We start from the raw sequence: 24,627 nt of genomic DNA, 5'->3' as shown, positions 1-24,627 counted from the left end.
CAACAAAAAATAATTGGTAAGATTATAATAATAAAACTTATACTAAAAATTAATTACATAACCAAAGTGGACGAATATTGTTAAAAGTATTTACCCAAAAACACCCTGACGGTTTGAAATCTCGTTTTCCGTGTCGTAAATGTGAAGTTGAGAAAACTGTGCTTTAAGACCCTGTAATGGTAAAAGGCTTCCCAAACAATGATAGTTTTTACCGCTAAGATGAAACGTATATGGCACATTTCCTTTGTTTATGGAATGGTCAATCTTTCCTCCCATAGACGTAAACGAAAACACCGAATTGAAACGTCTAATGTTTTTCACCATGAAATAATTCAAGATAAGTATCATCTGGTTGTCTAACATCGGGAAATTCGACTTTGCCATTATAACAACAAAGGGAAAAAGCTCCTTCTTCATTACTACTACTTGGTCTGTTAACTTCGGCTTTCCACAACAAAGCATTGCAATTTGGACACATAACGGATTGATTTCCATGATCAAGATATTCTGGTAAAATTTAAATATCATCATTTGGAGTTACTTAGTATACCTAAATACATAATAAATGATTTCAAGTAAATTATGAAATATATATCATACCTGATGATATTCCTTTATAAACATCTACAACATTTTGATAATCAATAGTTGTAGCATGTTCATTTAAATCAGCCATGGGTATAGGTATTATAGGGGTTCTTTTTCTTGACCTTCTACGAAAGGTTGTAGACGACTCCGGAATGTCATCAACAACACAAGACACGGTTGATCCTTCTTGAACATTGTATTTATTTATACGACCTGTTCAAAACTAAATAAAGAAAATTATTATAAAGGTTGTCAACAAAATATCAACAACTACACATATGATATTTCAAATGAAAAAATGTAAATTATATTTTTAATTACTCCATATTAATTATATTATATCAAATATTATTTTGTGTTAAATTGTAACAGCTTTAACTTAACAAATTATCAGACGTTTGATTGTACAATTGTTAATATTATTTGTTGCTTTAAAATCCGGACCAAACTTGAAAGTGTAAATAATATAATATGTTTTAATTATAAGGGTTATTATGAAAATGAAGTTATTCTTTAAATTTATTATCATTTGTTTCGATTTAAGTGTTTCATTTAAAAAACAGACCTAAAAATGTCAATAATAGTTCAATGTAAAAGGAAAAAATACCTGAAGTTGTATTTCGGAGACCAGTTTTGTTCCTGTCAACAGAAGCAGTTCTTTTGGAATCTGAAATTGATCGTCTTTCTTTCCTTTTGGACGCAACAGAGTTCACAAATGGTGTACATGTTTTAGAGTCTTGAAATTAAAAAGGTAATAATATCAATATTTAAGCATAAATAAAGGTTTTAAAACCTGTTTATTTATAAATATTTTAAAACACTAACCGTTGTTTAATACAATCGAAGAGTATACATTTGGCGTTGTGGAAGGAGACAGGTTCTCGTTATTAGATTGTAAACACGTTAATTGTGGGGATGAGTGGATACTTTTCAAATTATTCAAATTTCAATTAACTGTAATGTTTAACATATTAAACATAAACATTAGAAACAAAAATTGATGACAACAATACATAGTGAACAACAATTTAATAACATACCAGGGACACAAGGATTAAATGATTTATATGTTGTATGCGGAAAATAATTTGGATTGTTGCTTAAACCACTAACAGGAATATTAGAACCACCTGCAATATTCAATTGATTTGTTAATTTTCATTTATAAACAAATTTTATAATAAAAAATTATAATTTTAATACAATTTACATACTTGCGAATTGGTTTCCGCCATATGGTTATCATTTATTTAAAAAAAATTTTAAAAAAGGAAAATAATACTTATAAGGAAAATGCAGTGTACCTGAAGAGGTATTTTGTAGACCATTTTTCTTCCCATCAACGGAGGAAGTTCTTTTTGCATCTAAATTTGATCGTCTTTCTTTCCTTATGGACGCAGCAGAGTTCAAAAATGGTATACGTATTTGAGGATCTTCAAATTACAAAGGTTATAATATTATTATTTAAGCCAAAATAAAGGTTTTGTAAACTACTAAAAATATTAAAAGAGTATATTTAAGTTGAAAACAATTTGTGAATACTAACCGTTGTTTACTACATTCGAAGAGTAGACATTCGAAATTGTTGATGGAGAAACGTTCTCCTTATTACATTGTAAACGCGATACCTGTGTTGATGATGAAATATTTTGCAAGGTGTCGAAGATCCGATTAACTGTATCGTTTTAAATATTAAACAAAAAAATGAAAAACAAAACACTAATAAATAATATAGATAATAACGATAATTTTATTAACGTACCAGGAACACAAGGATTAAAGGAGGAATAGGTAGAATGCGGATAAGAACTTGTATTATTAGATAAACGATGGATATTATCTTGGTAACTACTAACCGGTAAATTACAACCACCTAAATTATAGAATATCAAATATTAATTTATTTTAAAAGTGATTTCAAATTTAAATTCATGATTTATTAAAATTTACATACTTGCTTGATATGGTAGAGTGACAATCGGTGTTGATTGATAATCGATGTCGTTTGTATTATTGGAAATGGTAGACAATGGTAAACGTTGACTTTGGGCTACATTGAAAAAAATGAAAATTAAAATAATAACATTATTGCACCGTTAAAAAAATTAAAAACATAGAAATATAATTAATTGGGTAAAAACAAATAAAATTATTGTATCTACCATTATTACTTAGCTTATTCTGAGAAGATGAAGATCCTTCATTTTTTCGTTTCTTTTTGGATGTAGACATCTTCAAAAAATATAGATAACAACCCTTAAACTTGCGTTAAGCCTACTTTATTGAACCATAAGATAGAAAAATAAAGTGTTATAGATTAAAGCTTCAAAACACCATTAAGTAATATAACTCAAAATGAAAATCGATGTAATTGAGGAATACCGGAAACAAATAATATTGCAATAAAATCTTAAACAAAAAATCGAAAAAAATATTTAACAACTGCTTTCTTAAAAAAAAGTTTCTATATCTATATATTTGGATTTAAATAAACAATTTTTTGTTTCTGCCAAACGTAAACCTATGACATGGTTCACATACTACCAATAAAAAAAGAAAAAAATATATATAATGTCGAAAACACTTACAAAATCAATATTTCGCTTCTTTTTGAAAGAACAGATATGAACGAACGAAACTTAACTTATGATGCTGAAGAACAAACGTATGACAATAGTAAAAACGAAAATAAGTGAAAAAGATTTTTGTTTGAGTACAAGTTGATTTATATGTGTGTGTGTATATATATATACACAAAAATTGTAAATTATATTCTTTGAATGGAAACAATAATATTAGGATTGGTTTATTTTTAAAGGAAATATGGTCACAATAATTTAGAAATATGATGACTAAAATAAAATATATTTGTGCTATTAATATATGATAATCTTTTACAATATTATTCTTAATTGAATTATGATTTTATAAAAATAACTAGAATATAAGTATTTGTATAAAATAATATATAAGGTTTTTATAAATAATTCATTTATGGCATAGATAATTATATAGGAATTATTATACAATAATTTTTTTATGGCATTCAAGTTTAGGTTATATATATTTGTTTCCTATTGAACGGATGACAATAATTATTATAGGTAATAATTCTTATATATAAATATATATACTTATAAAAGATAAATACAATACAACTAAAGACAGTGTTCTTAAACATATAACAAAAAAAACCATAACATAAAGTCATAATTAGTAGTACAAACCATACATACTAAATCTAACAAAATAATTAGGATAATTTACATAAGTAAAGCTAACAGAAAATATATAGAACCTGTTACCAAAATTGGAGTGTTTAAACCCTAATGTATAAAAATAAAAAACAATCCATGATCAACTTCAAAATCAACCAAGAACATCAGTAAGTATCAACGAATGAGTAGCCTCGTTGTACTAAAAAACAACCAATGTTCCAAACTGAAGCCCATTCGACCGAACAAAACTTGTCCAATGTCTAACCCTATACCTCTCATTATTTCCATTCAGTTCAATAGCAATTTCAGTGGAGACATCAACACCATTTGGATTGATTATAACTAAATCTGTTTCCACATCCAAGTTATTGTTCCGTGCAAACTCAACCGGCAAACGCTATAAATAAAATTAGAATGAAAAGTTATTTGTTTGAACATCAAACATATGAAATTATACGACTTTTGTAAAGTGAGTTTGCTTACCAGCCTATCCCGTACTATCACTTCCAAAATGTTGTCTTCTTGAACATGAGGAACAATAATATCCAAAACCGGCTCATCAACATCTTCCATACCAACATAAAGTCTTACAAATACACATCATATAACTTATAAAGTAATTAATAATATAAAGTGTACAAAAATATATAAAATATAAAAAATTGATAAAAATACCTTCAACCAGATTGTGTTGTTCAGATTCGTCATCACTTTCAATCTCAATAACCATTGGAACATAACCGAGTTCGGGATGAAGATTTGGACCGGTGTATACCAAATCATCATTAAAATTTACACGTTCGATACCACGGCTATTAAAAACATACATTCTAAACGTCCACGTACCTTGAAGACGTTGAAACACCAAATAATCATTAACAGCAAGCTTACAATGGTTGGACAGATCTTCCCACATACCAGTAAAACCAAATCTCGGAGTAGTCAGTTTGACGCACTGAATATATAGATTCCATTTAAATCCGTCAACAGACTCAGCAATGATTTCATCATACTGTCCGGGCAGTAAACTAAAGTAGCTTCTAACCTGATCATCTCTCAATGGCTACAAAAAAATAAAAACAAAATAAGTTAACAAATACTATAAGAAAAATTAAAACTTTTATAAATAACTAAAAGGTTTGTTCAATATTTAATAACAAAATTTACACCGTTACTTACAAGATATTTAAGAGTAGGGTAACGAACCACAGCATCAACAACCATGTCCTCATGAAATGGATGATCTCTAACGTAAACGAATCTCCATTCATTTTGGTTAATTGGAGAAAAAACCAAGACATCTCCGAACATCAACCGATTGTCTTCAACAAATTGAGCCCAACCATTTTGCAAAACATAAAGTCTGTTTGTGAATTCAACTTGAATAAACCAATATTTGTCTTTATGATATAAAACAACCGGGTGCATATTAGCACCTGGTTCAAAAATTTCTTGACAAAACACAGCTGGAAGTGTCTGAAATAAATTTTATGTGTTAAGTAAAGTATAATGGAAGAGTTGAAACATAAATAAAGAGTTTATCATACATACCGTCTCTTCGTTGAAATTGTGATAGAAAATGCACACAGCAGGAATAACGTTCTGTTTAGTTAAAATTTAATATGAATTAATAAAAAATGTTAAAGACACTAACTGATATGTTATTATTTTAATTATATATACATATACTGTCATTGATAATTATATGATTATGTTAATATAGTAGTTAGCCCTATTAAAACATGCTTATTCCCAAATCTTAACAAAACAAATCCATTAACACATAACAATAATAAACTAAGAATCAAAAACCAATAAGTTGTTATCAACAAACTGATAACACAAATATGACAGTTAACACCCTCAAGCATGCACAGAGAGTATAATCAGTTTATAATTTAGTTGAAGACAAACTAAATAGAAAACCTTGATGTTATCACTAAACCCTAAACAACAATATTAAATATTATGATTAAAAACCATCTTCGGTTAATATAAATTAGGGCTAAAAAGATTATAACAGTATTAAATAAGAATATTAACAAAATTAAAGTATCTCACATAATAGTACTTACATTCTCCATCGATTGAGATATATATCAAAGAAAAAGAAGGTTTTCTAAAAGTTGAATCAACCTTCTGTTCCAATGGCCGGAAATTCCATAAAAATCGAAGTAATATTATTTTTGATGATAATTAACAATAATAAACGAAGAGTCATTGATTTTTTAAAATTGTGTACAGAAAATATGGGTATAGGCCAATGGAATGGGCTTTTTCAATTGGATCATGTTACAAATATAAAAAATTAGGCACATTCTTTAATAAAATTATAGAAGTCAATTACTAATTTTTATTACTGATTTATTACCAAATTACAATTTAAATTCAGTATTTTATAAAGATATTGATAAATATATGTTACACATAATTAATAAATGAGATTTTTATTAATGTGTAACATTTAGTAATTTACTATACAAAATATTTTAAAAAGTACACTATATATTTGTAATACAAAAATTAAAACGGAACCGTTGTATACAAAATTAAAAAAAAAGTTGAAAAGCAAAAACTAATTTATTTACTTTTAATGAAAAAAAACCATTATTGTATTATAAAAATAAAAGGTTATTGTAAATTAAGGTATGTTTCGATTATAAAACATATTTGTTTCACCTTAAAAGATTACTTGCATGGAATATTAAAAATTAATAGAATATATATATAGACCAAACAAATAAAACGGATTACATTAACAACATTTCCAAAATAACCATATATTAACTCAAATTAAGTTTATACATAAATACAAATTTCAAAAATCAAATGTAACATTAAATATAGGTAAATAAAGTACCAGTTTACACAAGGGTTGACATTAGATAAGCAAGAAATCTATATCAATAACCATACAATATCATACATATAAAACCATATGAAAATTAAAGTAGCCCAAATAAAAAAGTAGGAGTAGTAAATAACATTGTCTAGATAATAAGTTGATAGATACACAAACTTGAATGTCTTATCAAAAACATTAAAACATTATATATTAACATGAATTTAGAACGATTATCTTGAAAATTTTCCTCCTTCATGTAAATCATCCGCCCATATCACCTGACAATAGAAAACAAACAATGAAAAGTCTTTATTTATAAAACATTCTTATAAATGTAAACTTATATCACAATGAATGTATGATAATTAATAATATCAACCTAAGTTTGTTAAAGTATATAAGACCATTTGTTAATGTAGCACAACCTAAATATAAACATATAAATAATATTCAAAAATAATATATCAACATATGCAACTTTTGTTTACCAAGTTGAGTCTTAAACACAATATGATCTAAAAAACCTATTTCAAATAAACATAAACAAACAAAACAAAGTAAAAAATAAAGTGAATTTTTGGACTAATAAAATAAATAAATAACATATTTCATGTCTTAAACTTCTGAATCAAAATCCAAATACCTTTCAATATAATCAAATTCTGATTCATAGTTTTGATACTCTAACAACCATTTAACCTTCTCACTGACCTCAATCTCCAAATCGAAATGTGTTCTTTGTTTCCTCACATTAGAAAGCTTCAACTCATCCAAATCTCTTAAAAGATAAAGATCAGTGGATTGCAATATTGATTTAGGTTGAAGAGTACTTTGTTGCCCATTCACATACTTTATGACAACATTATTTTGCAAGGGATAATAAAACCACTCACTAACATTAACTATCGGAAGTAGTTGTAGTTCATGTTGTTGAATATTTTGATGAATAACATTCATTAAAGCTTTCTCTTCATCGGTTAGAACTTGTTTTCGAGTACCGATGTTATGTATTTGGTACTTAAACAGAGTGCTAAAAGAGAGAACAGACTCAATAGAATCCTTGTGGATTATTGAGAGATCTCTAAGAAGAAAGTGATAGTTATTAAAATCGGATGAAAATTTCCAGTTAACAATTGTACCCATGGTTGAAGAGATGGAATACAAGATAGGTATTGATGGAAGAAGTTATGGTGTATGTTGATATTGAAAACTGAATTTTGTTAATGATAATGGAAAATGACGGTTTACAACAATCAATGAAACGCATCATTTACCCTATAAGTTTTAAACTATTTATGAACATTAAACCTATTTTTGTATTTACTTTTTAATATAGTCAATTGATAAGTTATATAATGTATAGGAAACATACGAGAGTATGGTTTGAAACATAAATTTGCTTTAGATTAAATGTATACAAGAAGAATAAAATCTATACTATATTAAAATACATATAGGAAGGGCAAATTTGTCATTTAACAAAAACTCTTAATTTTAAGAGTGTCCAAATATATATGCATATCATACAACAGGTCAAAGCATAATTGATGATCATGTACTTGAAAATTTGAGTTCCCGCTCAAACCCCACTGAGCGAATCTCATAAAGGTAAAAGGTTATACACCCAATCTTCTATCTGGCTATCTCTCTTTCTCTCACCTACTCAAAACCATCACCCATTCACCACTAATTCTTCTCTCCCAAGAACCCTAGCCACCATCGCCATCCAGTAGTCTTCCATACCTAGGTATGATACCAAAATCTCAATGAATTCATGATTTTTTTAGTTTTCCATGATTGAAGATGCGAAAACATGCTTTCCATCATTACACTTGTATCTATCTATCTATCTATCTATCTAACAAACTAACAACCAATTCCATGTTTTTTATATATTATTTATTAATTTTAACACATATTTTTTTTGGTTATTTGTAGCTCTGGAACAGCTACTCTTTCATCATCTGGGATTATATTACCTACTTGTTTTGATGTTGGTTCATTGGTTATAACAGTTGCTTCAATAATTGAACCATTGCTTGCATCAAAACACATGGATATTATTAATATCTCTTCTCAGGTTACAATTCACTTTGTTACTTTGCTATAGAGTTAGTTATTACTGGTGTAACTATGTTTTTTTTCTTATAAGATTGACCAGGTCAAACCCGAGTTGATTCCTGGTGCACAGATTGATATAATGGCAGAGGTGAAACTAATCACTTTCCTTTTTATTTTATTTAGTCTATGCAGTTAATAACTTAATATTGGTGATATATCGGTCACCAAGTAAAATATCGGTCAGAATATTGGTACCGAGATATTGACCTATATTTTGGATGCCTTGGTTGATGTGGACTCGAAGGAAGATTTGATGACTTACGATTAAACCATGTTTCATATATTGACACTTTTGATATTACTGTTAATAATTATATATATGCATGTTTTTATACATGTACATATATAAATTCGGCATGATATTAAAACTACCGATATCCCAACGCAATAACGGATATCTCAATATATGTCCTTGACCGATATTCGATTTTTTCCCGCATTAACTGCATAGTTATTTAGTTACAAGTTATGTTTTATCGTGGTAACGTCAAACAGGTAAAACAAGATAACAGGTTGAATGATTTGAGTGGGTACCGAGATTCGTCTAACGTATATTTAGTTCATAAAACCTCCCAAATCATTTTATTCAATAACAGGTATTATTTTTTTTATCAAGGTAACCCACACTAACCGCTCCGTTTGAACAAGTTTAAAACTTTTTACCCCTTTTTGGCGGAACCCATTTGACCCGTTACCCTACCGCCCATCTTGACCCATTTACCACCTCTATTTATTTCATTTTTGTTTATTCTTGTTGGGGAATGTTACAAAGTCTGACGGTGAAACTCATCACTGGCTTCCTGCTGAATTTATGGCTTTGGTATATACATTTTGCTTCTACTGCTTTTTTTTCTAATAAATTACTTGTTGGTGCTAAATTATTGCTAATAAAATATGCACTCTGTGACTTAAAGATCAAAGTGAAATTACAAACAAGTCCAAGTGTGATAGAATGCTCAAAAGTTAGGATGTAATATACCCTTCCTCATGAAAATTGTATCATTTTTTGGGTTTACCTACATCGGTTGATATTTATCTCTGCATGTTAAATATGTAAGATGAAAAGAAAACATGCCAAAGTCTTCCAAAGTGTATACGGAACTCATATCTTTCTAAATCATTTTGTTAAGATAATTATTTACCATTGGAATATCATATCTTTTGTAATCATATTTGTATAAGAAAGTTTTAAAAAATGTGAACTTTTTTGGATTATGACAAATAAAGGTCTACATCCGTGTTTCGTCTGCGGCTCTCCAATCTTTAATGGGTGCTTCATCTGGATCCTTGGATCATGGTTGGGAAGTTGGTTGGACTCTGGCTTCTTACAATGATGGTCATCAACCATATTTTGATTCTACACAAAAGGAGGTAAACATTCCACCAATTCTCGAATAGTATAGTTCTTTCAGTAATACTTAAATATCTATTTAGTTGCAGGGTTGTCAATTAGGCATCTGTCTAAAACACGTTAAGACCTGTTAATAAAAAAAGTGTGATGTGTGATTTTTAAAAAAAATTGAAATTAGTATGCTATGCTTCATCATTTCTCCTTATTGGTACATGAAAAGCACAGCTTAATGTTTCCAATCAAAATCCTTCTTTTTGAACAACATACTTGTAGGCATGTAAACGATCCAAACGCTTAGTGAAACATTTGTGAACTGTTCGCGAGAAGTTCGTTTAGTTAATAAACGTATGAACATGGACACATGCCCTGTTAGTGCATTTATATTTGTGAATGTTTACTTATGTGCGTTCATTTTTGTTCGTTAGTTTAGGTTTGTTCGTTTACATTCTTTTGAATATTCATATAAATTTCTAGGCCTGTTACAATTTAGTCCATTTATGAGATTGATATATCACCCATTACCTTTTAGTCTAATTTATTAATAAGCTTTTTACCAAATCACTACTTTTCTAACATATAAATGATTTGGGCTAAATGTTTGAGTCAAGTTCGGAATAGATTACATGTGTTGTTTAGTTTGTAAAGATTTTTGACAAATTGATTGCAGTTATATTTACGATAGTTCATCATTTAATTTGGAGTTGAACGAAACTTTATTTCGGGTTGCAATTTGTTTATTTTTTATCTTCATCTTGATATAAATTGTGTAACATTTTGAGTTCTAAGGAATATATTATGTTTTTAAGTGTAGAATGGTTTGTTTATTGGACATGGCTTAGGTTTACTTAATCTCTTAAATGATTCGATGCTTTACAAGTGTATACAACTATACATCAATAGTCGTTTATTTGCACATTCAACTTCAATTTAGCCTAGGCTAATGTGATCTTATTAAATATGCATTTGGTAAATAATCAGGATTATGTGTTGCAAGTTGTTTTCGGATCCCGCTGCATCGCGCGTGTACCTATTATATATTAAAATACATATAGGAAGGACAATTTCGCCATTTTAACCAAAACTCTTAAAAATAAGAGTTTTACAACCCTTAAAGCCTAAGTTACAACTACAAGTAGCTTTATGTTGATTTTCATATGTAGGGCTTCTTTTGAAATTCAACCACCAGCCGATATTATTACCCACAATCTCTCTTGCCTTTTAAATCCCGCCTTCTAAACTTCATCTTCTCCCACCAGAAGTATTTTCAGATCTAGGGTTTCTGGTCTTGCGATTGAGATAGTGTTATTGTCTCTCTTGGTGCAGATCTGTCATGGTTCTCTTCTCTATGGTATGTTCTTCCCCTTTTGATTTTATTTAGGGTTTGTTTTCCTTGTTTTGATATGATTGTATCTGTGGGGTTTTTTCGCCTTTGAAGGTCGATGGTGTCGGTAGCGTTTAGGACGTTCTTGACCTTTTTGGCAACCAAGACATGACAAAAATCGTTCTTGTTGGACGAATCAGGTAAAACCATAAATTCAAGTTCGATCTTATTTAATTTCATATACTTGCTTTAACTGTTCACTATGTAAGAAACAAACAGATTCATATATTATATAGTTTCATTTTTCTAGGAACATATTGTTAAAGAAAAGAAAGAAAAACCTGATTGTAAATGTTGTATCAAGTGGTTTGTGTTTCCATTCTCTTTGATCGTGGGTGTTTAATTATTGGGATTCTAACGATTGTTGGACACAACTTACCGAGATTTACTGGAAATACAATATGAAGGTATCATCAGACCATCAATTTAATTTTTAGCGTTGTAAAATCTTCACCAAAGGTGATGGAATTAATGGAATTAGGTCAAAGTCAGCGGTAGTAACAATGAAGTTGCTTGATATAAGTGGAGGTCAACTCATGGGGGCTGCGATAAAATGGAACTTCACAATTTTTTTAATTAGCAAAAATGGAGAAGTGATATGTTGATTCCGGGCGAGGGTTGAACCATCTGCCGTAGAGGTATTATTTCAACTTTAGTTAATTTGCTTACTGTTAAAGTTATTTATAAATAATTACCATGCTTATGTGTTGACATGCTTAAAGAGATGGTTATCTCGAGGATGTTATCACTAACTAATCAAAATAGGGATGGGGATGGTCTTCTAGGTCTAACTCAACTTATGTTTTATCTGTAACAGATCAATTCCGGTTATGCATTATCGCTTAATGGATCAATACGGGTTACGTTTTATCCTTAGACCATATCCCTATTGACCTGTTACTTGATAAAACATAACCCACTTAACTTATGCTCTATATGTCACGAATCAATTTCGGTTATGCTTTATTGCTTAATGGGTCAATACGGATTATGTTTTATCCGTAGACATACCCATATTGACCCGTTATTGATAAAATTAACAAAACCAGAATCGACCCGTTAACAGATAATCGATTAATATAAAAGTAATAGATTTTTTAATAATAGATTATCTTTAATTTGTTAAGCTATGAAATAAATAAGATTTTGGATCCAAAATATAATTGTAACTAATGATCTCAATTTACCCACTTTGTTGCTGCCATATAACAAAAATTACTATTTCACCATATATGGGTTTACTCATTCAAGTTCTTCATGTAACTGTAGCTTGCGTCTTTTTGTTTCCGCCTAAAATGTTTTTCTTGTACAAAGCACTATATATACTACTAATTAATGTCTTTTTTTCCCTATGTTTTATTTCACATTGCATAAGTCAACTGATTAACCAACTTGCCAATTTGAAAAGAAGACAATAAGTTATCGAGTCAGATAGATTGTTGTTGTGCTTGAACCAGGGGAAACAATATTTTTATGACAAAATAAAATTTTGCTTGTTTTAATTTTTGTGAGTCAATGTGAGTTTTTTTATGCGATCTGATGCACGCAATTTTGAGTTAAAACCAAGTTTTAAAAACTCATCGGAGCGCATTACACATTTTAAAAACAAGTTTTTGGCGGCAATCTTATATTTAGTATGCCTATATTTTTATCCAGTGTCTATTTAAATGCTCATAGCCTCCTAAACCACTTAGTTTTAAAAAATCTATTTTTTTTTAAATTGGCCGATTTGGCTCGTTACAGATGAAATTAAGAGGCCACAAAACTGGTGGTGACACATTGGAGTTTATCAACTACGTATCAACAGCAGACACTTGGCTATAAAGATACAAGACTTTTGATCCTCAAGCATACACTATGCAAGTAGATAAATGTGTAAGCATTGTTTTTCAGATACACATTCCTTTTGAAGATTGATGATTGACGGTGACAGCTCACAAGCCGAAAACTGCTCAAGACGCTGACAACTGATTTTGAATTTAATGATGGGTATGATAATATGGTTAAAAGCAATGGTTTTCTTAAATAAGTTGATATTACTTTTATTGGGTCATTTAGGTTTTTGGTAGATTTTTAATAAAATCAGAATCTTGAACATTGTTTGTGATTTCTGAACTTAATAGGTATATCCAAAATTATGGAGTTCAATATGTGAAATTAGGTGTCCTGATTGGTCAAAACAGGATAGCAAGAACATGATCACTGAACAACATGACGACATGACCAATGTTGAGATTGATGCACTTTAAAGTATTGTCACAGAGGTTCCACAAGATTCTTCCATAATTGGTAAGCGAACTTGTTTTTCTTTCTTCATAAATGGATTATGATGTGAAATGAACTTTAATGATCAATTGTGATCCAGACACTGTTAATTCCATATCAAGTCATACAACTGGATCATCACCAAATAGAAGTATTCCAGCAGCAAAACAAAGAAAAGGGCCGATGTATATTGCAAAAGAGAGCTTGCCAAAAGCGTTTAAACGGTCGTAGGAATGTGTAAAGCGATAATTCTGCACATGTTTTAACACAAAATGCAACCAAAAGCTGTAAATCTGGTGATACTTCCGTTTCATCTAAATCTCTTCCGGAAGCTTCATTGGATAACAAGAAACTTGTAGATGGTGATAGTTTAGAAGAGGTTGATGAAAGTTGTGTCGAGGGTAAAGAGGTTGAAGATAAATATTATACAGTCGAAAAGACATCCTGTTAAGGAACCCTATCCGAATAGTTATTGTCATCGACATGTAGTTTCTTAATCTTAATATTTGTTATATTTTATATATGATTAAATACGTGTTTTTATGTAAAACTGATGATAGTTCAACTTATTTAGGGAAAGGGCTAAATAGTTGAATGTTGTAACACTTTGTGCTAAAGCATTATTGTTTCATTTAAGTCAAACCCGTGGGTCAACCAAATTTGATGAGTTGCAAATTGCTTCATTACTTGTTCGGCTTGTTTATTATCTATTATTTAATTTATATATTTTTAATTACATTTTACATTTTTTATTTAAAAAAATTTATACAAGATAGTTTATAATATTAATTTGTATAATATATTGATAGCACTTTTTATAAAATAAAAACTATATTTATAGTAAGTTCTTTTATGTGTTTGATTCAAGATAATGTAAAAAGTATTTGTTGTTAATTTATCTTCAATCTATTATTTTTCAGCCAACATATTAGGTTCTGTTGTAAATTTTTGTATTTGTGTTACCTATTTTACTGAACCTTTGTTTGACAGGGTATAATGAATAAAGCAAACAATAACATGCTTGTCAGCTTGTGTGTAGACCTCCAACAACTAGGCAGTCCTATGAAGATCTCTTTATGCAAATACTACTTTTATGCAACCACTTAACCACATCAATTTATCTTCTCACCTTTTATCTCTATTAGCCGGTTCATATTCAAGACCCACTTTTTTTCTAATTAACCGATCCATATCCAATCAACACTCCACAATATATGCTCTCTCAACATCTTTCAAGATACACCAAATCACATACACTATAGATCGGTTTTTTTTTTGGTAAGACACCATGTTTCTCATTTTCATAATTTATCACACTTATATTTGTTATATTTTGTGTTATCAATATATAACATTGTTGATTTTGGTAAAACATGTATGAGAGACTGAATATTGTTTTTTTGTAGTGCCCAACCCTGCTCCAGCAGATGTAGTAGTTAAGGATGAGAAGATTATAGAAACTCATAATCCAGTCACTGGAGCAGTCAAACAAGAAGACCCTGGTATTCGGATGAAGAATGGTGGTCAAAATACGCAGATGAGGTCATTGAGATGTGTAAGGCATATGACTAAAAGTTATCACAATGCAAGTGGTTAGCACATGAATGCTTATTTTTAAATGTTTGTGTATAAGACTTATGTTTTCTTATTCCTATGTTGGTTTATTAAAACTGAAATGGTGTTTATGACTTACATTGTCTTATTTATATTTTTTTCTTTTTTTTTACTTAATTGAGTTATGTAAAACTTATGGCATAGATAGACCACGCCAATGCGACGAATACGAAAACTAACAAAACTAATACATAATATCTCACGAGGGCATAGATAAAATAACACAAAACGAGTATCACGTTGTAAATCAGCATCGCCACCGCATCGCGCGGACACCTACTAGTTAAACTAATATGCACTTAACTTGTTTTCACACTCAGACCTAAAACAACTAAACATTAATTTAATAAAATTAAATAAAAACATAAATATAACCAAACAACCAAAGAAGAATAAATTGTTCAAAACAACCAACATTCAAGAATACTCTTTAAAAAACAAAAGAGAAAAACCAAACATAAAATATCCAAATCTCCCAAAAAGGCTTAAAATAACTGTAAACCGAAAAAAATGAAATTGTTCACTTAGATTCATTCTCCACTTTAGGAGTTAAAAGTGTTGCACCTTCGCATGATTCACTGGTGGTCCCCATCTATTCGATAGTCTTAAATTTCAACTTCGTGGCCGACATGCTAGCATCGTCGTCTACTTCAAAAACTTCCATAGTTTTTCTCTTAAGTTTATCGTCAGAAGACGTTGACATTCCTTTTGTATCGGTTGCCACATCCTGAGCATCATCATTTGAACTTGGAGTTTGATTATCTCCAATATCAGAAAGCTGTTATTAAAAAATTAAGAGCCAATATACAATCATGTTACACATGTTTCTGTTAACTATATATTTAAGTTTGAACTATTATATTAAACAAAATATCCATACCTTAAAAGAAACAGAACCGGATGATTGGAATTTAGAAATAGATGCTCCCAATGTTAGTTGTATTAACTCCCAATGTTAATACAAACAGAATTAGAATCTGATTGCTGATAAGACAAGAATGAAAAATCGGCATATGTTAGTTGAAATAATTATAAAATAAAATTTAGAATTAAAATAATATTCAGATTATATTATTACCAAACGACCATTCTGCCTTTTCTGTAATTCTGGGATAATATTAGTGTCATCAGTAAGCTTGTTTATACCATAGTCCTCGGCATTGTTTATGAAGTTGAAATCTGCCACATCGACCTTAAAAGCGAATATCATTTCTAAAAGACAATCCAATTCAGCAGGGAATCCACCACTTTCAACCTTATTCTGTATAGATGACAACGAAACAAATATAATTTTAAGGTATATCATAAACTTAACATCTCTTTTATAGATGACAATGTATAAATAATAAACTATTCTTATCGAGAACAAACCTCATTCTGAGAATCAATCAATTCTTTTGCTGTTTTGTTAGTCAACATTTTAACATCTCTATCAAACAGAGTCAACGACACAACTCCAGTGGAATCATGCACCCTTATCTTGATCTTGAACCTAAAAAAGTTTATAAATAGGTAAATAGTAAGAAAAACATATACTTTTACAATGCACAAATTGAACATTTGAATTTGAACTAAATAAATACCTAGCTATAGGGATAACACCTAAAACATTGCATCTTACTGTTTTGCATTCATACTCCTTTCCACCTTCACCATTATTTTCCATGAGCTTACGGGTACAAGTATTACAACCAATGTAATACCATTCCATATCTGGACAGATGGCCTTAATTGTACCAAGGATAATGATACTTTTAGGCTGTATTAAAGTACAAACTCAGTTACTAAATATTCAATTAGGATTGAAAGATAATTAGGATAACATAAAGAGTGTAATAATTAACTTACAAATATAATGGTACAAATATCACCGATGTTAAAAAAAATCTGTTGCTCTCAAAAACTCATCATCAACAGATCTTCACCGGAATTGGTTTACGAACAGAAACATCATTGCCATTTAGCAAAGCCAACAAACTACAAAAGTAAAATTTAATGAATTTAGGAATCAATAAAATAATATGAAATTTAAATAAGTAAATACCTGTTTTTGTATTATTCTATTTCAAATAAAAAGTCGTTTATAAACAAACGCCTAACATTAGATCCAAAAGAATTCGACACATACACTTTCTCTAACAAAAAATAAAAATTATACAACGACACATTAGTTTAAGTTAGTGACATGCTAAAACTCAAGAAACTTCAAAACAGTAAAATTAGTTACCTTTACCATCAGAACCGGTATAATACTTAACCCTACCAAACTGCAGTACAATAATGGCCTGGCCTTCATCAAAATGTTCAATTACATATTTAGAGAGCTCAGACGCATAATGATCCCATAGTGTGAGATATACACAATTTCCACTGAAATGGAAGAAATTTTAAATACAGTATAAAATATAAAGTATATTAATAAAATTATGTCACAAAATGTTAGGTTTAATAGTAATACCTTAAATCACATATCTCCATTGTACGCTTGTTTTTGTCCTTGACGTTTGAAGCATTGCTCTTGAACACATGAACCACGTGACCAATAATATATAATACAAAGAAAAATAAATTAAATAATTAATTAACAGATTTAATGGAAATCTACGGCTAAAATTATAAGTCAATTTATTTGAATTTAAATTTTTTATATCAACAGTGGATTTCAAAGAAACATCTTTATTGATTAGTGATTTAAATGAAATCATCTTGAAACCAAACATGCGACCACCAAACTCTTGACATGGATTGATATGTGTGTTTGGTCCGAACACCAATTTGTTGGAACAGTCAATCATACGGTAGTTCGATCCATTTAGACCAACGCTAGGATTAACAATAGTCAGAGTAGAGCTTTCCTTCAAGAATCTTCTAAAACGAAAGATACCCTGTTTGTAAATGGTGGCTTGGATCCGATTCTCCTGTCATCAAAGAACAGAAAATATATGAGAATTACAATTACAAGTCAATCAATAATTAAGATATAAAAAATATAGAATCTGTAACATATATACAGATTTATAAATATATACTTACATCTTCATCCATTAACACCATCTCTTTCAAAAAATCCTCGTTCACATTTTTGTTGTCTTTGATGCTCCAAAGTTTTAGAACTCTAACCTTAAGAGTTGATGGTGATGTTTTGAGAACATCGATTTCATTTAGCATGGTAAATTTTTGAGCTTCCATTGTCCTATGAATAAAATTAAAATATAAAATATTAGACTAAATTATTTAAAACATAAAAACAATTATTAAAAGGGTAGGAGCTTACATTGTTACAGAAATTGTTATGAAAAGTACGATAAAGGCTTATGTGATTAGTTATATATTATATAGTATGATATAAAGAATATAAATTTTGGTAATCGTATTATGTTTAGAAAGTTTCTAAATAAAGTTTGAATATAATTTAAGCGGTTTATTGTAATTCCTTATTCCAAAAATAAACGATTAATTATAGTCAGCATTTATAATTAGAATGTATTATTATACAATAATAATTATTTAAATATTAAGGTATCTGAAAACAATTATTAATTTAATTAAACTGGTATATTGTAGATGTTTTTTTTTTCCAAAAATAAACGATTGAATGAATCAGTTAATATATTCAAAAAATAAATTGTTTAATTTAGGATAACAATAATAAAAAAAATCATAAGTTCTTTACATAATTACTATTTTTATTGTCAATTTTAAAATTATTTGTTTGTTTTAAAAAATCACAATTATGATATAGAAAGCTTAATAAATTTATAATCTTAACAAAATTAAAAGTTTCTGTTTTTAGTTTAATCTAAAATTAAATTGGCCGAAAATTAAATTGAACGAAAATTAGCCGGAAACCAAAATATAAAGATTTACCGAATAATACTATAATAACAAGTTAGCCGGAAAAAAATAATAATTGGAAAAAGAAAACAATTATAAATTTAACAGAAATATATCCTGAAATTGGTCGGATATAAAATAATTAAAAGTCAATAAAAAACAATAAAAAAATGTCCGGAAAAATAAATTGAACGGAAATTAGCCGGAAATTAATACATAAAAATTTGAGGAACAATACAATAAGAACAGGTTAGCCGGAAAATTTTAATACTTGGACAAAGAAAACAATTATAAATTTAACTTAAATATATCCAGAAATCGGTGTATATTAAGTACTTAAAATTCAATATACAAAACAATAAAAAATGGCCATAACAATAAAATACTTAAAGAACAAAACTATGAAAAAAGGTTAGCCGGAAGTAGTTAAGAATTGGAGAAAAAAACAATAAAAAATTGAAGGATTGATAGTTACCTTGAATATAATCATCGGAGAATCAATTACAACGATTTTGATGTCTCCAATCGGTTCGAATCCGAACGGCGGAATTAGGGCTCGTATTGTTGGTAAACACTGTAGAGGTTCGATGGTGGATCTGAACGACGGATGTAGGATTCGTATATTCGAAAATCAGTGGTGGAAGTGATTATAGATCTCACCGGCGGAATTAGGGTTCGTATAATCATCGGGATATTAGAGAGAGAATCAGTGGTGGAAAACAATATTTTTTGTGAAAAATAAACCGGGTTTTGTTAATTTGGGTGTATAGAGACCCGGACACGTGCCACAATATTAGACCTTCTCAGAATGGTAACTTGATGACTGGATGCACATGTGGACAGCCTAGATGAAGGCCATGTGTCCACATTGATTGCTTTAATAGTATTTTAAGATAACCCAAGAAGATGAGAGTTCACAAGGGTAGTGGTGTGGATAATGGTCCTTTTGAACCAAGGTCGTCTGTTCCACAACAAACACCAACGGTTACTATTGTTGTTAGTACCCCGGTTATCACATTGACGATGATGGCATCATCCGATCCAAGATTTGCTTCGATTCCACAATCGTTGCCATCTCCAATGCCGACATCTCCTGCTACGACGATTGCTACTAGTCCAATGCCGATGCCTACAACGATGCAGCCTATGGACTTCTCATATATGGCGTTCAATCGTCCACATGGCTTGATGCAGCTACCTCCTCCGACATGGTTTAATATGTCAGTTGCTTAACAAATGGCGATGTTCTTGAATTTGATACATCTCCAGGAAAACCAAATAGCTGCGGATCGTCAGTTCCAAGAGCATATGAGTGTTGATCTATTATGGCCCAAAAGAGAATCGTGAGCTTTATGCCATTGTTACTGCTCAAAAAGAGAAGCTGAAAGAGCAGGAAAATGTTATCTTCAACTGAGGTGTAAAGGCGATATGTTAAAGAAATTGAAGGATAACGATGACGATAAAGACCCCGATGTTGGTATGAGCGGTGGTGAGCAGAAACAACAGGCAGGTACATCTGCTGCTGGTGTTAGTACTGAAGGGAATGACAAGAATTTGGTAGTGTATCAAGACACTACTAACGTGAAACCAATCGATTCGATCAAGGAAAACACAATTCTATTTATGGACAACGAACGTGGTGTTTTCAAGAGCACGGTTAACGCAGATGCGATCGATGAATAAGAGTTTGTTAACTATGCTTTATCCTGAGATGAAATCTTGTTATTACTCGGTCTGAATGATGAGGAATTAGATGCGTTGGAGAACGAGGAGGGTGTGGAAGTGATAGATGACGATGAGTTTGACACGAGTATCCCGTCTCGGGATACGTCGTTTAATTATGATGACGTTGAAGTTGAGGATGTGACAGCTGAGGAGTATCCTGATCTATACACGCGTACCAATGTTAATCAGTGTGTTCCATTCTTCACTAAAGAACATGTGCAAGCAGCTGAAGAACATCTTGAAAAGAAGAAGAACAACAACGAGAAGAAAGTACCGGGTTTGGGTTCGAGTTCGAAGGGTCATGCTTTCGAAGGAATGTTTGAGGTACGTAACAAAGCTCGAGTTTCTAAGCTTATTGAGGTTTATCGGTATGCGGATAAAGAAAACCAGAAGGAGGTTAAAGCACGTGCAACGTCTCACTAAGTGACAACATTCAAAGCTATAAAGACCGTCAAAGGTGATATTGTGTCGTGGCTTTATGGTTCCGATCTTAAGTTATACATCATTAAGTGGGAACACGGTGTACAGTATTTCCAATATATCACCGATGTTCTTACTCTACCAAGGTGGGATGTACGAACATTAGCAAACCGGCTGTTTGTGAATCGTGGTGGCAATCAAATGGCAGAATGGTTCCATCAACATCTGCTGTTTGAGGTTAATCATGGTTTTAAATTTTTTAAGCCATAGGTTCCAACAAGAAAGTACATCAACGAGATCCAAGAACATGTTGGAGGAAGCTTGTGTTGAAGGTGAATCCGTCGCGGACAATAAAACGAGTACCTGTGAAGACTTTCCCCCAAAGTCTTTACAAAACATTCAACCGGTGGTATTACGACAACCGCACTGGTAAAGCAGTTATCGTACTCGGTACGAGATTAAAGACGGAGTTCATATGGGTTATTGATCCGATGTGGTTAGTCACTTTATCGGAATCAGACAACGATGCGCTATTTAAGAATGAGATCTGTTTTGCCGGGATTAAAGATTATGATCGAGCTATGCAATTCCAATGTGTCATGCGTGTTTGCAACGTGTTTGGAGTTCATAGTTGTGCGGACTGGAAGACAAAGAGATTCAGTTGATCGAAGACAAAGAGGGGGAGTTTGTTAGTGCATTGTTATTGTCGTCTCGGTCTTTGTTTATCATGTAATTTATCTTTATTTATATAAGGGCATTTCGGTAACTACCAGTCCATTTGTGTATTTATGTGGTCATTCGTTAAGCATGTTTAACAAATGAACCCATACGTTATGTTTAATGGCCATTCGTTAACAATGTTTAACGAATGAAGCTAATCGTTATTATTAATGTGTCATTCGTTATGGAATGTTCACGAATGAGGTATAGCGAATGAGTCATTTGCTATACTATTAAGTTAAGATAGAGATTGAAGACAAATGATCCCCATTCGTTCATCTTCTATATATAGTCTGTATGCATATGTTAATTCAACAAGTGTGATTTATAATTGTCTAATTGTCGTTATGCTGCTCAAATTCTCTCTCAACACACACACACACACACACACACACACTTCACATAAACGTATTAAATCAATCACTGGTAACATATCAGAGAACTAGATTCGTGTATTAAAGTATGGATTGATATCGATTCGTCCGTAATAGGTTTCTCATTTTTATTCTACGGCTTGAAATGATCATAATGCATGTACAAATTACCTGGAAAACTTTGATGATCAATTAGTAGATATTGAGAGTATTTCAGTGTCAAACGATGTTGTGGACGAGTTTAGATGTTGATTTAAGTTCTATTTATAGTCCTAATTGGAGCGTTTAAAGTTTTAATGATCATTATTGGATTTTAAAATAACGCCCGGCGGTTTCCTGGATTGTTTTGGACAAATTTAGTTATTATGCGTTATGGGCGATAATTAGTGGTTACAGTTAGGGTCTAAAGTCGTTACAAGCTTTTAATTGAATTATTATATACGCTTTGCGGTGTTTAAAAGCAGGCTAGAGCTACTGCGGCCTCGCCGGAAATACTCAACGGAAAAATGGCGTACGGGAATTGGGTGGGGCTGGGTAATTGATGTATATAAATTTATACATCTTTTTTGCATCAAATAATCTCTAAAAAACTGCAACTTCTATTAAATAATATAGTTCAAAATAACTACTCATCATGTTAAAATATATTTTCAGGTATATCCAAGCCTCAAACGAAGAAACGAATGTAAAGCCAAAGAAAAATCAAAGAAAACACAAAAGAATAGAAAAACACCCCCCGGCCCATGCTTCATGGAACATGCCCCCATGCTTTCCTGTGCAAGAAAAGACAAAAAGCTGCAAGAAAAGACAAAATACTGGATAGTTGGACACGGGGCCATGCTTCAGAGAACATGGGGTCGTGGTCACCTTTCAGAAAAGACAAAAGAAAATATAACAAACACCCAAAAACATGGGGTCATGCCTCTTGAAGCACGCCCCCATGGTGAGTCAGCATGTCGATCTGACAGAGCATTAAATGCGAGTGGACACCTGGATACGGGGGCGTTGCACATGGAGCACGAGGCCGTGCCTGATTAGCCAGACAACCTATAAATAGAGGTGCATGTTGCATTCAAAACGTGTGCTTGAAGAGAGTTCTATATGAGTTTCACTTATAAAAACACCCAGTTTACACTCATATTGAAGATTTTGTTGAGAGTTTGAAGGCTTGGAGGTTATCATCATCATCATCATCATCATCATCATCATCATCCATCATTATTGGAGAAGGAAAATTCATCCACGTTTGGTTAGATTGTTCTAGTATGATCATGTGTTTGTTATCTTCATCTCTTTTGATGTTAATAACCACGCTCATTATGAGCTAAAACTCCATTTACCATCTAATTTCTATGAAGAAATTTTGTTTTACTTGATGATTATATTAAATATGAGATTTAGTTTAGTAAAGTACATGATTATCTTGCAGTTATCCTTTGATGAAAAATGTTTTATAACTTTTACTCAACAAATAAAGGTTGATGATTAACAATTATTCTTGATTCACTCATGTTCTTGGAAACTAGAAATGGTAAAAAGAATACCTTGATAACTTATGCAAGATAAAACATGGATCTTTTTATTGTACTTAGAAATGATGAGATATAAGCTATGATCTATTTCTCTAGTTTTGTTAATTCTGAAATAAAATTGTTAACACGATTGCTTAGGTTATCATGCTAGTTAAAGAAAGCATATGTTAAAGGAATGTGTAATTATAACCTATTTAAATCAACCAAGGGGAGGTTGTGTGACTAAACTATTACCACTCGAAGTTGCTAGAATTGGTATTTGAGAAATCGAAGTCAATTCTAATCTCTCTACTTCAATAAACTACTAGCCTACTTAAATTGACATTCCCGTGGTAGACATGAAATTAAGCATGGGTTGATGTGAAAATATGCATGCTACTTTCTTTTATGTCATAGAATATGTTCACTTAGAAATGTGTGGCTATTTTATCATACATTATTAAGGCAAGTTTATCACATGTTTACTTTATAATCATCAAGGAAGAACGGAATAGATTCTTGATCTTAGATGGTAACCTTCATATAATATAATTACTCATTTAGAATTTCTCTTCTTGTTCACCTATATATTATATATATATATATATTGTTTTAAAAAGTTTAAAAACCACCTCAAAATGATTAAACTCTCCGATTAAA

The 24,627-nt window shown here is 30.7% G+C and overlaps 1 protein-coding gene and 1 long non-coding RNA gene across 2 annotated transcripts; one reads left to right on the top strand and one right to left on the bottom strand.

Moving 5' to 3' along the window:
* The first annotated feature begins 13,253 nt into the window (after positions 1 to 13,253).
* On the top strand, positions 13,254 to 14,200 carry LOC143578855 (uncharacterized). The gene is made up of 3 exons (XR_013143347.1): positions 13,254 to 13,493; positions 13,628 to 13,793; positions 13,870 to 14,200. It is a non-coding gene; the product is annotated as an uncharacterized LOC143578855 (long non-coding RNA).
* A 1,775-nt stretch (positions 14,201 to 15,975) lies between these two features.
* On the bottom strand, positions 15,976 to 18,572 carry LOC143578854 (uncharacterized). Its single transcript, XM_077062324.1, has 11 exons — positions 18,417 to 18,572; positions 18,206 to 18,301; positions 17,842 to 17,900; positions 17,611 to 17,753; positions 17,512 to 17,518; positions 17,309 to 17,360; positions 16,967 to 17,142; positions 16,755 to 16,875; positions 16,462 to 16,644; positions 16,264 to 16,329; positions 15,976 to 16,161 (listed from the first exon to the last, which is right to left on the bottom strand). Exons 1-11 carry the CDS (start codon positions 18,570 to 18,572, stop codon positions 15,976 to 15,978), a joined length of 1,245 nt encoding a protein of 414 aa, XP_076918439.1.
* Between the last annotated feature and the right edge of the window lie 6,055 nt (positions 18,573 to 24,627).

Source organism: Bidens hawaiensis, unplaced genomic scaffold (assembly GCF_021521415.1).
Source record: "Bidens hawaiensis isolate Kalapana, Puna unplaced genomic scaffold, B.hawaiensis_p1.1 tig00029370_1, whole genome shotgun sequence".
In the NCBI taxonomy this organism is placed as follows: Eukaryota; Viridiplantae; Streptophyta; class Magnoliopsida; order Asterales; family Asteraceae; genus Bidens; species Bidens hawaiensis.
The sequence above is the reverse complement of the archived record's forward strand: the minus strand, read 5'-3'. Positions and strand labels throughout refer to the sequence as shown.